This window comes from Pteropus alecto, unplaced genomic scaffold (genome assembly GCF_000325575.1).
Source record: "Pteropus alecto unplaced genomic scaffold, ASM32557v1 scaffold177, whole genome shotgun sequence".
Taxonomy (NCBI): domain Eukaryota; kingdom Metazoa; phylum Chordata; class Mammalia; order Chiroptera; family Pteropodidae; genus Pteropus; species Pteropus alecto.
The window spans coordinates 12008280-12024648 of record NW_006442207.1 but is presented as its reverse complement, the minus strand read 5'-3'; the positions used below and the strand labels follow the sequence as shown (position 1 = coordinate 12024648).

Genomic DNA, 16369 nt, shown 5'->3' with positions numbered 1-16369 from the left:
AAAAAAAATGAAGGTGGCAGTGCTTAACAGTTTGAGAGCTCTTTAATTTAGTACAAGCAATAGACCCAAAAGCCAGGACTTGTCAGATAACACAGGTACTGGAAATAGAGGAATAATAGACCTTGGGACTCCTGGCTTCTATGCCATTATATTCATTCATTATTTCATGATGCCTGATAGAAGGCATATGAAGCAAATGTTCTGTACTTCAGTGTTTTTGAAAAGAAAAAAAGTAAGGTTGATAATGATGGAACTTCTACCATAGGCTAATTTTTTAATGGTATTGCATCAGTAAACCTCTTTCTCTTCCAGTCTCATGGTATAGCCTTCTCGCATAGGAAGCTGAATATCATAGGGGGACTGTCTTCTTGTTATGGACAGTCTCAGCTCTTGTCTGAATCCAGTGCTCAGATGAGGTTATGGGCAGTGACTGATAAAAAAAATAAGAGGATAATATTTTAATTTCATTCAAATCTTAGAAAAAAAACCCTTAGTTCATGTCTTTTTTTAAAAAAAATTATTTTATTTTTTAAATTTATTTTTTTTATGGTGACATTGATTAATGAAATCCAGTCAGATTCAGCTGTACTCTTTAACAGTAAGGCATATATATTATATATATATTTACACTGTGTGTTCACCTTTCATAGTTAGATTTCTTTCTGTCACCACAGTTCATGTCTTGATGAGTAATAATAGGATAAGACAGGTCACAATTTAGGAATCTATTGGCTATGTGTCTATCAGAGTTAGGGCCCTAATATGTTTAGGCATTGTTTTCTAAATGTTTTTGCATTGTTTGCTGCTCTTAGTGAGTGCCATATATATGATCTTTAATTTTACTTAATTAGAAAAAATTAGGATTTGTACAAAAAAAGTAACATTTAAATTTACTAATTGTCCCCAAGGCTGAAAAGCTTTATTTACTTGCCTCTGGTAATGGTGAGTAAATGGAAGTGCTCATTCTTTGGTATCAACATTTGTTTGTTCTTTAGTCGTGTTATTAAAATACTGATGTTTAACAAGTATGTCTGGTATTAAGAATATAAGAAATCATTAAAAATGGTGGGTTTTATGCTATGTATTGATTACTGTTGAGAGGCTGGGTGATAGGTACATTGAGTTCATTATATTAATTTCTACTTTTGTATGTTTGAAATTTTCCATAAAAAGTTTTTAAAAGTGAGTTTTGAGAGAACATAAAATTTAATAAAGCAAAGATTTTAATATTTTCAAATGTCTACCAATGGTAGCATTAAAAGAGACTGTCTACCAATGGCGGCATTCAAAAGAGACTGTCTACCAATGGCAACATCTTATCTTTCATTTACTTCTGGTATTTATTTCCAATTCTCTTAAAATGTTTATATTTCATTAGAGAGTTACATTGTGGTCATTTTAAGGGTGAATTCAGAAACTGAATTGTAATTATTTTGAAATGAGTTACTTCTGATCCTACAGCCTAGTCCAGGATTATTTAGACAACTACATTGAAAATATTTTGGTATGTTTATAAATATATGGGGGAGAGGCAGATCCCTTAATGATTACATTGAAAAATGACTTTTTAAAATCACTAAAACAGGTTCCATGGAGATCAGGAATGTTATTACCAAGATGACCTACGAGTATTATCTAGTCTTACCAAAAAGGAACACATGAAAGGGAATGAGACCATGTTGGATTTTCGAACAAGTAAATTTGTTCTTCGTATTTCCCGTGACTCGTATCAACTCTTGAAGAGGCATCTTCAGGAGAAACAGAACAATCAGATATGGAACATAGTTCAGGAGCACCTCTACATTGACATCTTTGATGGGATGCCGCGTAGTAAGCAACAGATAGATGCGATGGTGGGAAGTTTGGCAGGAGAGGCTAAACGAGAGGCAAACAAATCAAAGGTATGGGAATAAACCTAAGAACTATATAATGCAGATTATGAAAAATTGTAGCATTTCCATCTACATGATTTACACATTTTTCTTATAGCTAGTTTGGGAATAATTTTACACTGTATACTAAGTTTCATGTTCTAAGGATGGTGTATATATCAGTGAGAATTTGGGAATAGTTGCATTTAACAGAACCCTGACTACGGTTGTTGAAACAAGTAGGAGTTTTTTCTCACACAAAATGAATTACAGAGAAAGGCCTTCCTGGGCTGGCATGAGGACTCCATAATGCCAATGACCCTAGTTTCTTCTCCACTATCTTTAGAATGTGGCTGTCTGTGCTCACAGATGGCTCTTGCAGCTCCAGCATTGCAACTGCATTTCAGGAAGGCAGAAGGGGGAGGACAAAAGGCATATTCCTGTTGACTCTCTCCCTTTTTATCAGAAAAACAGTATTTTTTCTAAAACTGTACCCCGTATATTTGTGTCTACATCAGCTGGCCAGAATAATATTATATGGCCATTCTTAGCTGCAAGGGAGCCCACAAACAGAAATTATTGAACTGAGCATATTGCTGCTCCAACAAAATCAGGGTTCTGTTAGTAAGGAAAAGGGGGAGATTGGCTATTGGGTAGACAAGTACAGAATCTGCTTCAGGATGTAAATTACTATATTATAATTGCGATTCATTCTGTCAAGATATGAAATGGATGTATTAATGAACAAAAAGATTAATTTAAAAAATGTTGGCTCTTTTCACTTGTAGGTATTTTTTGGTTTATTGAAAGAGCCAGAAATTGAGGTGCCTTTGGATGATGAAGATGAAGAAGGAGAAAATGAAGAAGGAAAACCTAAAAAGAAGAAGCCTAAAAAAGATAGTATTGGATCTAAAAGCAAAAAACAAGATCCCAATGCTCCACCTCAGAACAGGTGAGGAAAAAACCTCAGGAACATGTGTGGAGATATAAGCTGATATGTTTTACAGGGTTCAAGTTTCTTAATAGAGTAATTTCTAGTCTGTTTTTCTTTCACAGAATCCCTCTACCTGAGTTGAAAGATTCAGATAAGTTGGATAAGATAATGAATATGAAAGAAACCACCAAACGAGTGCGCCTTGGGCCAGACTGTTTACCCTCCATTTGTTTCTATACATTCCTTAATGCTTACCAGGTTGGTAAAATAATTGGGTAATTTCTGTCTGGTAAATCATGTCAAAATGGTGATTTACCATTAAAAGAAACTTAAATATGTTAACTGAATTGGATTTTCTTATTTAAACTCTTAATATAAATATAGCTTAGAGACAGCCATTAAGAAAGGAGAATTAAACACTGCTATGAAAAGATAGCAGGCAATGTTTAAAAGAACTTAAGAACTTGTAGATACCAGAATCTTACATATATGTACCACTCATTTCACTGATTAGAATTCTGCTAGCCTTTGAGGAAGAAACTGAGTAGTTCATCTCCATTGAAATTAGTTTAAGTACTTACATAAACTTAGTATTTCTTATTAAGAATTCTGCATTCCTTGATAGGCTCTTTATAATAAGCTGCTGAGGATGTATTTAGTAAAGTGCAAAAATGATTAACATTTGCTTCATATCATGTGCTTCAAATTTGCACGAAGGGTAAATGATGACATGTTCTCAAAGTGATTTCGAACAGTTGGTTTCATAGAAGAATAAAATCTCAGATGATCTATTATAAGAAAAATAGCTATCATATATCCTCTAAGATGTGATTGTAATTGTCTCCCCTAAAACAGTATTGTTTAGTATAAAGCCTCTTCTTTTTTTTTTTTTTGGCAGGGCCTCACTGCAGTGGATGTCACTGATGATTCTAGTTTGATTGCTGGAGGTTTTGCAGATTCAACCGTCAGAGTGTGGTCTGTGACTCCCAAAAAGCTTCGTAGTGTCAAACAAGCAGCAGGTAACTAAGATGACGTGTCAGGAGGTAAACTCATTACTTTATACCAATCTTGATTCCATGGAATATACACAAGAGATTGTGACCTTTACTGACTTTCACTAGATTTTACCTCAAAATACTAACATTCTTGACAATGAAAAGTGCATTGGAGTGGCAATCAGGAGATTGGTTTAATTACTCTGGGCCTCAGTTTTCTCAGCTGTAGAATGAGGGGATTAAGCTACAAAACTCCTTAAGGTTAAAAATCTAACGTTTTATGACTGTTTGCTTATGAATTTTAAAAAACCTTTAGTCTACAGCCATGCCACCCTGAACATGCCTGATCCCGTTTGATCTTGGAGGCTAAGCAGGGTCAGGCCTGGTTAGTACTTGGATGGGAGACCACCTAGAAGACTGGGTGCTATAGGTGTAAAATAAAATAAAATAAAAAATAAAAAACCTTTAAATAGTGGGAGAATGTTTTCTGTTTTAGCCATAAAAATGGCTAAAAAAGAATAAGGTCAGGATTTCATTTTAAGAAGCTTCTTGCTAACCGTTGTTTAAACAAGATAATACATTTTCAGTAATTTAATATTCCCTCGTTTTCATTTTTGTGAAACATTGTGATACAGTAGATAAACTTGAGTTTCAGTCCTAGTTCCAACATTGAATAGCTGTGTACACTCTGGCAAATGAACTGTTCTGAAGCTGTTTCTTCTCCTATACATTGGGATAGTATCACCTAACTTAGGGGCATTAGCACAGTGGGTGGTGTATAGGATGAATTGTTCAAATGTTAGTTCTTCTCCTGAACTGTGATGTGATTGCTTTAAGATGTCTTAATGAATGTACTTTTAAAAAATCAGTATTTCTGGACCATTTTAGATCTTAGCCTAATAGACAAAGAATCAGACGATGTCTTAGAAAGAATCATGGATGAGAAAACAGCAAGTGAGTTGAAGATTTTGTATGGTCACAGTGGGCCTGTCTATGGAGCCAGCTTCAGTCCAGATAGGTAAAGTACAAACAATAAAAATTAAGTGCTACTGTATTATATTGAAATTATGTAAATGTTAACTACTGGAAACATTATGCAAATGTTGCAAAAATTCCTGTTAGAAAAATCTCATGGTTGCCTGTCATTCATTATCGTGCCATTTTAGAATCTTGCCATTTGCTAATTCATCTTGGGGTACTGATATAAAAGATAGCAACAAAATATATACCTGAATTTACAGAATCAAAATGCAGAGCTTCAGGGTTTGTTGGTTTTAAAAATTAGCTTTAGTTTTGTATAACCTTGGTAGGGTTTTGATTTGCTTCTTTGGGTTTTGTGGCTACTGCTGTCTTCCATCATCTTCAAATTTACAACAGATTCCTGATATGAAAGGCATATTAGTTATGAATTGAAGATTTATTCTTGTATAATCAAAAGAACTAGGAGGATACTAAGGGGAATTTGAAACTCATAAATAGGTATTTGCCTATTTTTTATGATCTCTAACATTGTTGGAATGAGAGAAGGGTGTTTCGTATTTATCATACCATCTGTATCTTCCTTGGACAGCTTTTAATCCATCAAGATTTTCATCTTTATGAGCCTCTGAGAATGAGGTTTTTGTTGTTTGATAAGGTTTACCCAGAGGATACATTTTTACTTGAGAGGAACTTTTGATTTCAATGAAAGCTATAATACTCTGAGTAGTTCAGCTTTTATATTTATCCTTGAAAAAGGTAGAGTATTATTCATGTGTCTATAGTGTTTTTTATTTTTATTTTATTTTTTTTTTGTCAAGATATTTTCTTTTAAATTCTTAAACAACTTATACAGGATAGGAAAATAACATTTCCATTTTAAAGTAAAAAATTGTTTAGGTGTGACATATCACATTTCTTAGAAGCCTTTCTCAATTGACCTTATTTGACCATACTTTTTGTCATTGTCCTTTTTTTTTTTTTTTATTTTTTAAGAACTGTGATTTTCCCGAATAGATTTTTAAAAATATCTAAACTCATTCAGTAGGTGCTCAGATGTAGGGTGTCACGGCTAACATTAGTTAGTACTTTCAACTCTTGTTACCTACTGTGCATTTCATGTATAAATTGCAAGTGAGAATGTAGCATGTCAGCTATATTTACTGTAGTCAAATGTACAGAGAAACTGGACAGGCAACTAAAAGTTATTCTGATAATCAAATATATTACCTTCTGTTCTCTCAGGAACTACCTGCTTTCCTCTTCAGAGGATGGAACTGTTAGATTGTGGAGTCTTCAAACATTTACTTGCTTGGTGGGATATAAAGGACACAACTATCCAGTTTGGGACACACAGTTTTCTCCATATGGATATTATTTTGTGTCAGGGGGCCATGACCGAGTAGCTCGGTAAGAACATCTTGCGACTGGGTCTGTTCTAAGAACAGAATGGTTTCTTGTTGGGAATTACAAACTCCAGGCAAACTGATTTTCACTTCTGTTATTCAGGATCAACTTTTTGAGGATGTCAGCATTTATAGCTCCCTATCTGAAAACGGATTTGGGAAGGAGTATTACTCTCTGTAACCATGTCTATGCCAAGAGTCCTGAGCCCTGTTTTTCTTCCTCAAGTTAGCTTATTAACACACGTTGCCTGCCTCCCATCAGCTGTCTAACCTTGTCTTTCACCACTGTAGCACCTTTGTTTCCATCATCTCCTTTAAAGCTCAGGATGAGGTAGCTCAGGTGAGAAACTATATGATGGCCAAAACTTTTCTATGGGTTAGACTAGGAGCTGGGGTAAGAGAAAGAGGTGGGGGTGGGGTGGGATATACAGAGAACTGAATAATTATAAAATTAAAAAATGTTTGTACTAGATCAACTTAGTTTTTAAGAATGTTATTTAGTCTCAATCATTCCTTCTTTCCCTCAGGTAACTAGTCAGGGAGCCCATTTGAAGCTAACATTTCACAGGGATGTTTATTTTAGATAAAATTTTCACATTTCATACTTAACTATTAATCATCTTTTGCTTTTAATAAATTTTTTAAAAGGCTCTGGGCTACAGACCACTATCAGCCTTTAAGGATATTTGCTGGCCATCTTGCTGATGTAAATTGTACCAGGTTCCATCCAAATTCTAATTATGTTGCTACGGGCTCTGCAGACAGAACTGTGCGGCTCTGGGATGTCCTGAATGGGAACTGTGTAAGGATCTTCACTGGACACAAGGTATTTTTACACCTTCATTAGTCTAGCATACGAGGTTGCTTTTGAGATAAAAATATTTTAAAAATTAACTGGTAACCCTTTTTAAAGATACTATTCATACCACTAAACTTAAAAATTCTGTCTTTTTTTCTTAGATATTTTTAGCCTTACTTTTGACCCTTCCCATGGACTTTTTTTCTAGGGACCAATTCATTCCTTGACATTTTCTCCCAATGGGAGATTCCTGGCGACAGGAGCAACTGATGGCAGAGTACTCCTTTGGGATATTGGACATGGTTTGATGGTTGGAGAATTAAAAGGCCACACTGATACAGTTTGTTCACTTAGATTTAGTAGAGACGGTGAAATTTTGGCATCAGGTAAATGATTAGAAATGACTTTGTGGTAAAGGGTCAATAGTATGTTAAAATACTTGAGTGTTGACAATTGCAAAATTAAGTTCTGCTGTTTTAGGTTTTGCTTTTCCTTAGCCATTATTCCAGAGTGACGTCTTACTTGTATATTGACTTCTCAGGATAAACTACTTGAAATGCTCCTTTAGAAGGAACAGAGCTATTAATCAAGTTTAGATTTTTTACCAATCATATACAGTAAATACACATAGTATACTTGACAAAATGTCAGAAGCTAAATATAGTAGATGCTAATAAATGGTCTCCTTTGACTCTCCCTTAGGTTCAATGGATAATACAGTACGGTTATGGGATGCTGTCAAAGCATTTGAAGATTTAGAGACTGATGACTTTACTACAGCCACTGGGCATATAAATTTACCTGAGAATTCACAGGAGTTATTGTTGGGAACATATATGACCAAATCAACACCAGTTGTACACCTCCATTTTACTCGAAGAAACTTGGTTCTAGCTGCAGGAGCTTATAGTCCACAATAAACCATCCGTATTGAAGACCTTTTGGAAGCTACTGTTTGAAAAAGGGAGACTAAAAGCAAATACCTCAGTGATTAATATTTAAGCTACAAAGAATGTTTTGTCTATACGGATCTGGAAGTATGCTGCTTGGAAAATCTGAATAGGACAGTTCCACGTTTCTATAGCAACCACATTTAACTAATTTCCGTTAGTTGAATAAGAGGTATTATGTTTGTGGAGGGGACATTATGGTGCTTTGGATTGTGTGGAAACTATGCATTTTCTGTTCAAATCCTATTTTAATTTATTATGTTCAGAAAAAAATTGATTTCAATAATTCATCTTCTAGATTCAGATTGAGTAATATAATACCATCTTGAATTTTAGCTGAAGAATTCTATGAGCATGTATGTTTCTGCTGTAAAAATGTAGTTACTGTATGGCACTCAAGTACTATTTTAAATGATCCACCAATATTTTTGCTTGGCCCATGACTAGTGGAATGTATATAACTGGGTAAGGTGAACTACAGTTCCTAAGAGTCAGATAAAGTACAAACATCCAAGGACACCTGAATTTACATCTGTTAGATTTTGAGTGCTCCTAACCACTCTATAAACCAGGTGAGAAATTTAGCTTTCTTTCATGTTCTACTTCAGCTAAAATAGCTATACACAACCTAGTACACTTGAAGTCAGACAGACATTTCAGTTGCTTACCTCCAATACTGAGCCTTGCTTTGGGAAACTAAAAGATTCAGACCAAGTCACTGCCAGTTTTTTTGCCTTTGTTGCATTTTGTACAGTTTTTATATTTTTGATACCTTGTAAATAAAGACAACCAGCTTTTCCAGGTTCATAATTTATTGTACAAATTGAGTATCACATGATGAATTGACATTAACTTCTCCAAGCATGAACAGACGAGGTACAGTTTAGAATCCTATAAAAAAAAAGAAAAATAGTTTAGGCACAAATATGTTTTAAGACATTCAGTAAATTACAAGACTGTGAACCCTCTGAAATTGAATGCAAATCCATCAGATTGTCAAAGGAGTTAACTCCTTCACCCCAAATTAAGGTGTCTCCCAACTAAAGTCAATTTAACCTAACACTCCACGTTTAACAAAAGAGTTGCCCACAATTCAGTATGATCCTAAACATACACTACTGGAAAATTCGAGTACATAAACATTTCAAACAGCAGAAAACAGGTATGTATCTGTTATTAAATATCTGAGACAATTTCTCCATTTGTATAATGGGGATATTACAACTCTCTCAAAGTTAGGTACCTAACATGGAAAATTAAACAAAATACTACGTATTTGTCAAGACTAAGCCATATACCACTGCATTCTGGGATATGCAGTTCCCTAAGGACTGGAAAAGCTCTTAAGAGCAGAGGGAAAATTTTGTTTGTGGAGACCTACATTAGATAAAAGATCTGTTTTTGGGTTTTCAGTATATATCTACTGCCAACACAAATATTTATTCACTCAGCATGGGCAAATGGGGGTTGGGAGCACTATAAGAAGCAAATGAAGTCTGGGGATTTAAAGAAAAGATAGAACTGCTTATAGGAAAATTTCAAATTAGCAAAAAAAGGATATAATTGCAACTGATTTAAAAGGGTGGTTAATAATTGTTACATAAAGAGTTTCTATGAGAGAAATAAGGTCTTCACAAAGTCTCAAATGAGAAAAACACAAGAGAATAAAAATACAAATGGTAAATGTAAAACATCAAAAAGACAAATTATTTTTATTCATCAAATTAAAAACCAGAAACATTCAACATTTGGGCAAGAGAGACAACTTCTCACGAAGGTGGGTGCCCCACAATCCTTTGGGAAACAACTTCAGCCTAAGAAAACAATCGTAGATATAGACTTCAGGCTCAAAATCAGGCATAGTAATGTTATTTCCATTTAAAAAAATCTAATAGGAGACAGATTTCCTCTGCAAAATCATATATCCGTGAGCACTCATTCAAATTAACAAACATACTCGTTATAAGAGAAAACAGTCATGAATCATAGCCCATGAAACCCAAAGAAAATACACAAAGTTAAACCAAAATGTCAACTAAAATTGTCAGGGTAATGGAATATGTGTAATATTTTTTTCTTGTATGTAATAAATTTTGAATAATGATAATTCACTTTTATAGTAAGGGGAAAAAACCATAACATCAAAATAGCCAAGTTATAAACTTTTAAATAAATGTCAGCTCCTTACCTTTTATGTTGCTTTCACAGCTGGAGTTTTTTTAGATCTTAACTTGAAGTATAAAACAAGCAAAGCAATGCCTCCATATGTGGCCAGTACACACTGAAAGAAAGAAAAAAGTAAACAGGAGTCGCTGATACATTATTCTAAAATATAACTGCTTAAAGGCATTAATACTTACATTCATTCTACCTGTGATCGTATAAGAGTTGAAATATTTCTTAATGCCAGTGAAATGGAACTGGGCATCAGCTTCTGGACCTGCCATGATTTCAATCTTAGAAAGAAAGCAACAATAAATTGGTTCAGATGCAATTTAAAAAACAAGTTTATGTTTAAAAACTTGAAAAGTTATCACATATGAATGTAAGTTTTTTATGTATAGTCTTGCCTAACATAGCAATAGCAAGCAAATGCTGGAAAAAGCCGTGAACACGAGAATCTTCTGGAAGGAAGACTTTACACAACACTCCAGAATATATGTCAAATCGCTCAGCATAAGAAGAGAACATGGTTGTCTATAAGTCCACCCTCTGACTCAATATTGCTTGATGTTTTCATTCCTGGCTCTATCTATATCATAGTATAATGTACATGGAATTAATCAGTTTTAAGATTAGCTGAAAGTTGGAGCTTGTGAAACTTCAAAGTTTGTCAGAGGGGTAACCACTAACTAAACAGCTTAACTTGCAACCACTCCTACAGTTTTTAAGACCTCCATGGTTAGATGGTGAAGGGATCATTTATGAAATGGAGTTGACACATAGCAGCTATCGGTGGTGGTGGGGAATCCTTCCTAATCCTTACATCAAAATAGAGAAAAGATTTAAATGTAAATGGTGAAACCAAAAAAATCCTGGAAGAAAACGGGCAAATATTTTAATCATTTTAGGGAAGGCAAAATAAGGACAAAAAAGGTGAAACATAACCAATCTCATGATCAAAAGAAATGTAAAATGAGATCAATATTTAACCATGAGACTGGCAAAGATAAAATTATGATAATAAGCAGTAGTAGCAAGAGTGTGAAAATAAGTGTTCCCTCTGTTCCCTAGAGCAGATCCCCAACCTCTGATCTGTGGCCTAGTACTGGTCTGTGGTCTGTTAGGAACTGGGCTGCACAGCTGGTGAGCGGTGAGCAAGCGAAGCTTCACCTGTATTTGCAGCCACTCCCCAGCGCTAGCATCACCACCTCAGCTCCACTTCAGATCATCAGGCATTAGATTCTCATAGAAGCACTGGTCCCTGGTGCCAAAAAGGCTGGGGACCGCTGCTAGAGTGTAAACTGGTACAATTTCCTTAAGTACAATTTTGTAGTATCTTTTAAATTATAAAATTAGTATACCCTTTAATCTAGTTGGTTCATTTGTTCTCCAGGAATTTACCCTTATGGAAATATTACAAAGTGGAAACATATTAAATGGTTCAAGGATGGTGACTGATATACTGTTTATGAAAATAAATGGGAAGAACTGCAAGTCCATCTATAAGGGACTGATAAATGGTTTCCACTGGAGGAAATACAATGTGTATAGTAATGACATGGAAAGATCTTTGTAATGTTAAAAAAAAAAATCCTATTTCTAGACAATGTATTACAGAGTACATCAATGGTTCTTAAAGTCTGGTCCATAGACTAGCAGCATCACCATCACTGGAAACTTGTTAGGAATGCAAGTTGTCAGGCCTTATACCTCAGGCCTACTGAATCAGAAACTCTGAAGCCCAACAATCTGTTTTAATAAGCCCTCTAGGTGTTTCTGATGCAGGTTCAAGTTTGAAAAACACTGCAGTAACAGAACACTCTGGAAGAATATTTAGTAAATTTTTCATAGAAGTTTTATCTATAGTACCTATGTATTTTACAAAGACATGTCTCTCTCTTATAATGAAAAATAGCAAAAGCATATGCAAAGGTCACCAGAACAATGCTTGGAAATTCGTATGTATGACCACCTATCTACCACGACCGACGCCACGCCGAGTCGATTGGCAACACAGACGAGCCGGTCGAGGTCCGGTCGAGATTGGTAGGCAGTGACAGTGATACAGCTGGTTCTTGATGAAATGGAAGAGGGAGAGATCTGTGAGGAAGCCATTGCTATGGAAACTGGTGCAACTGTTTACCATTCAAGGGCCTGCAGAGGCATTCCCATGCATAGAATTGCCAATAAAAATTTTGGACAAATGACCTTAATTTTGAACACTGTTTCAAGAACATTCTTGGAGCAATGAAAGAAATCTAAACTTTCTTGGACCCCCTCAGTAGCCTTGGCCTGTCCAGCCCAAGTAGGAAAATTGCCATTAAAAGAAATCTTTGTGATGTAGGTTTTATATTAACTGTTTCATTTTTCTAACTTGTTAAAGGCATACTCCTCCCCTACCCCCCAATTCACCTTCATGATACATTTTTACAACCTCATACTGTCAAGCAGGTTTCTAGGAGAAACCCTACAGAAAACAAGGACTTCATATTGTGGAATTAACCCCTATTACCTTGAGCCTAACAAAAATTTTAGGAGGATATGTTGTGCAACTCAAACAATTTAAGGTGCTTTAAATTTCCCGCTACACAATATGAGAAGAAGGCTGATGCTTGTGATATTCCACAGAGGACTAATTCTGACTGAAGAGAATGGTATAGGAACTGCGATTTAGTTTGGGTCTTAAAAGAAAGCTCTTGAGAAGCTGAGATGAAACGGAGTGAAAAGTGGGATGTTACTGCTGAGATAAACAATGCAAGCAAAGCTTGGAAACACTTAGGTCTGCACTCTTCAACAAACTGTTGAGTGCCTTTGTGGGATAACTGAACTGAACCTTGCTTTCCATTTGAGTTATGCTTAGGTTTATATTAATGGAGAAAATTACCTAAGAATAATTATACCAATTGTTACGTAGTAGCCTGTGGGAATGTCTAAGCAATAGAGTCTTCGCTTTTGTTTCTAATTAAGTGGCAAATAGCTATTAAATATAATTAATCCTTCTTCCATGCCTCTCCTCACTTGTAAAATTGCATTTCAGGAAAAGCCCAAAGTGATCAATTGCCTTGGCTACTTTCTATTTGTCGATACTGCGGTCTTCATGTATTACTGGACACCTACCTGGAATGGCGAGTTCACGCAGTAAAGGAGGCAAAAATGAGCTAGTCGCTCAGGTACCAAAACCAGCCTCCTGAACTTCAAGTTTACAGTTCTCTGTTCTGGCTCCCTCCTAGGAAAGGCCTTCCAGTTGACAGAACATAGTGAAATGAAAATCTAACCGGTTTACCGCGCGGGCCTGGCGAACTGCAGGGGCCGGGCCACACGCAACACTCTCTTTGACAAAGGCTGCAGCCTAGCTCAAGGAGGCCTGACTGGGCAGCTTCCTTAGCACAGCTCAGTGTAAACAAACTGCTGTGGGCATACAGAGAAAAAGAGGTTAATTCGGTTAGAGGTGGGGTCAGAAGCCCAAGTTCTCATCCAATATTACGTCACTGGGTGACCTTGGGGGACTTACTTCGCTGCGGGCCTCATTTTCCTCCAATGGAAAATGCAATCTAAGGGTCCTCGGGAGCTATGGGAGCCTTTGGAGGCACCTACACGCCTCGCCCCGAGTCTGTCCGATCCCTCGCGCCCCGGCCCTCGTGATCTCTAAGTCCTTTTCCATTCCCCACCGCTCTCGTCCCCCAAAGCGAAGCCATCAAGATGTTCCCGGACCAGGAACGATCTGGTCCTAGGTCTGTGCCACAAAGCAGAGGAGCGAGGTCCCAGCCCAAGATCCCCTCGACACCTACCTTGCAAAAGGCAAGAATTCCGCAGCCTGTGTCCTTCAACCTACGAAGCTGCCCCTCCGCTCGGCCGGAAGAAACCGCCTCCCCCGCACGCGATCAATCGACCTCAGCGATTCAGCCTTTGACATCGATTGGCTACGGTTCGAAGTCCCGCCCTTCCGCTTCCTGTCTCTAAATCCCCTCCCCCTGTGCGGTCCTGAGACCCAGCATAGCAACGGAAGAAGGGCGTTGAGCCCGCCCGCGCTTCCGGGAGGGCTGCGTTGGTCTGCGTGTGTACGGGTCTCCGCGTGTGTGGCTGTGGTGGCGCGGCCTCTGAAGTTGAGAGGTGCTGGCGTCGCGAGCCTGGTGAGTGAGGTCAAAGGCGGGAAGGGAGGAAAACTTGTGGCTTCTAGGTCTGTTCCAGGGCTAGGTCCCCTGGGTCCCTGCCATGCGCCCTCAGTGCCGGTGAGTGGTTCAACCACCCCAGCCCGGCTCAGAAGCCGGCTCTGCTCGCGTGGCTTCTGTAACATCACGTTCTGTCTCTGAGAAATAACTTAAATTCCTTCTTTGTCACTGGATCAACTGACTCTTTGAAGCTTCAGTTTCCCCTTGTTTGAAATGAGATTAATGATGAAATTCCCAACCAACTAGACTCCTCTGCACTTCACTATTTCTGTGAAACATACACCTATTTTTTAAAAAATATTTATAGGAGTTTATTTTAGCCAAAACTGATGACGTACACCCGGGAGCAAGATTTGAAATGCTCCCAACATACACTCATTCTTGATTCCAAATATTAGGCTCCCTCTCAATGGTCGTCTCCACTACAGCCTCAGACCTTTCTGCATTCTTATTCCCAAGTCTTTCCGAGCCAACCCCCTCCTGTCTTCCATTCTCACTTACACCTAGTTATGGTTCTCTTGATTTTTTTGAGAGATTCTCGAACTGAGAGACGGAACACCGAGGCAGTAAGCTGGAAGTAGCGTTTATTGATGCTGGCACGGGCTCAGCAGATTGTTATCCAAAGGCTGAGCCCCGATTGTAACATAATGGGCAGTTTTATACAGTCTTGTCATTCTTACACAGCTACAGATATAAGGAAGAACATTGGTTGGCAAGCTATGAGAAAACTGATGCTAGCTGGAGAGTCATTGGAAGAGGGAGGCAGTCAGGAACGAACTTGTTCAGGCAGGAAATGTCCAGGCAGGGTCAGGCTGCCACATTCCCCCCTTTGATGCTCAGACCCAGGACTGGGTCAGAGAGCATCATCTCCTAATTTTTGATTTAGAGGCTGGTACCTCTATAGCATGAGGACTTTTGCTGCAGTTTCTCTTTCTACTATAGCCTCTGTGAGGGAGGTGGTTGACCCGATAACAAGAGGCAACAGGCATGGGAGGAGGAGGCCATTCCCAAGGAGTAGGAGTACTATCCCAACTAAGGTCTTGAAGCCACCAAAAGTGAAGAACCAGCCTCCAAAGACGTTATTGGGGGTCCCATCCTTTCCAACTTTGGACGCACACATAAGCTATTTTCCTAATATTAGTAGCTATGGCAGTCAGGGCTTTGCCATTGTCATATTTTGAGGCGACAATCAGTCCGGTTAAACTTTCTGCACATTCCTCCTTCTTCTGCTAATAGATAATCTAAGACTAGGAGGTTTTGATAGATAGCTGACCACATATGGGATTGTTGCCTGGCAAGAAGCTCTAAGGCAGTTGCAGTCTCATTGGTTATGCTCTCAAGAACTGCTTGTAATCTAATGATTCAGTTAAACATGTGTATGGGGTTTCTGTAACCCCAGCTCCCATCTTGGGCCCAAGTTGTGGGGCCATAGCATTGGATAATATGTGGGGTGGCCATTTATCTCCCCCTCCTCCATGTTTGTTGTCCCCCCTATTTCAAGTGATCTCTAGTTCCGGCCTTTAAGTCTTGATATAGGGGAACACCTAGCTCATTTCCTCTTTGGTCAGGTAGAAGGAAGAAACCAGGCCGAATGCTCCCGACGGTGCAGTTTCCCTTCCAGTTCATCAGGAGTTGAATATAAGCCCACTTTCCACAAATCCAGGAGTCCATCGGGTGCTTTCCAGCTTTCGGGGCTGGTGTAATTGAGGTTTTTACAGAATGTGCTGATAGCTGGGATGGCATGGAAGGGATTAGGGACAATGCCATTCTCTATAGTAAGTTTGTGACAGTCGAGTTTTGGTTTGAGAGAGTGCCACAAGGAGGAGTTAGCTGCAGTATTATTGGGCCAGTACCAGGAAGGAGCCTTGGGCCACCAGTTTCGGTCTGTGATTTAAAAGTAGCATTCTTTTACATGGGGTTTCTCCAACCCACTGAATGTATCCTGGACCCATCCAGCTAAGACATTCTTCCCCTACCACTTCTGAGGAGAGGACCTAGCTCTGGGGTCGGCCCTTTTTGCGGCAAGCCACCGTGTAATTTCACTGTAGGAGGTAAAAAGCGTCTAGACTCGTTCCTTCCCAAGGCCAATGTTCTCTCATGTGTG

At 38.1% G+C, this 16369-nt stretch overlaps 3 protein-coding genes and 1 pseudogene across 4 annotated transcripts in view; 3 read left to right on the top strand and 1 right to left on the bottom strand.

Moving 5' to 3' along the window:
* TAF5 (TATA-box binding protein associated factor 5) overlaps nt 1-8743 on the top strand; it is a 13927-nt gene extending 5184 nt beyond the window's left edge. Inside the window, exons 3-11 of the mRNA XM_006920892.3 lie at nt 1586-1901; nt 2660-2823; nt 2928-3063; nt 3704-3824; nt 4689-4818; nt 6024-6188; nt 6833-7010; nt 7192-7369; nt 7686-8743. Coding sequence (XP_006920954.1) covers nt 1586-1901; nt 2660-2823; nt 2928-3063; nt 3704-3824; nt 4689-4818; nt 6024-6188; nt 6833-7010; nt 7192-7369; nt 7686-7903 — 1606 coding nt within the window. The 3' untranslated portion in view covers nt 7904-8743. The remainder of the gene's footprint in view (nt 1-1585; nt 1902-2659; nt 2824-2927; nt 3064-3703; nt 3825-4688; nt 4819-6023; nt 6189-6832; nt 7011-7191; nt 7370-7685) is intronic.
* On the top strand, nt 4116-4233 carry LOC112470167 (annotated as a pseudogene).
* Nucleotides 8728-14018, bottom strand: ATP5MD (ATP synthase membrane subunit DAPIT). Of its 2 annotated transcripts, XM_006920894.3 has the most exons (5): nt 13885-13994; nt 13214-13333; nt 10294-10389; nt 10122-10214; nt 8728-8824 (listed from the first exon to the last, which is right to left on the bottom strand). In XM_006920894.3, exons 3-4 carry the CDS (start codon nt 10378-10380, stop codon nt 10125-10127), a joined length of 177 nt encoding a protein of 58 aa, XP_006920956.1. In that variant the 5' UTR covers nt 10381-10389; nt 13214-13333; nt 13885-13994; the 3' UTR covers nt 8728-8824; nt 10122-10124. The 2 variants fall into 2 exon arrangements, with proteins under 2 accessions (XP_006920956.1, XP_006920955.1); XM_006920893.3 differs by lacking the exon at nt 13214-13333 and having other exon boundaries at nt 13885-14018.
* A 64-nt stretch (nt 14019-14082) lies between these two features.
* PDCD11 (programmed cell death 11) overlaps nt 14083-16369 on the top strand; it is a 44802-nt gene continuing 42515 nt past the window's right edge. Inside the window, exon 1 of the mRNA XM_015596319.2 lies at nt 14083-14226. The gene's annotated coding sequence lies outside the window, so the exon portion shown is untranslated. The remainder of the gene's footprint in view (nt 14227-16369) is intronic.

What these genes read in the sequence shown, in the direction of transcription:
- ATP5MD (XM_006920893.3), bottom strand. Translation starts at nt 10,380, where the DNA reads ATGGCAGGTCCAGAAGCTGATGCCCAGTTCCATTTCACTGGCATTAAG. An exon ending in CGATCACAGGTAGAATGAAT is followed by an intron (nt 10,215 to 10,293) that starts GTAAGTATTAAT and finishes TCTTTCTTTCAG; the next exon opens with TGTGTACTGGCCACATATGG.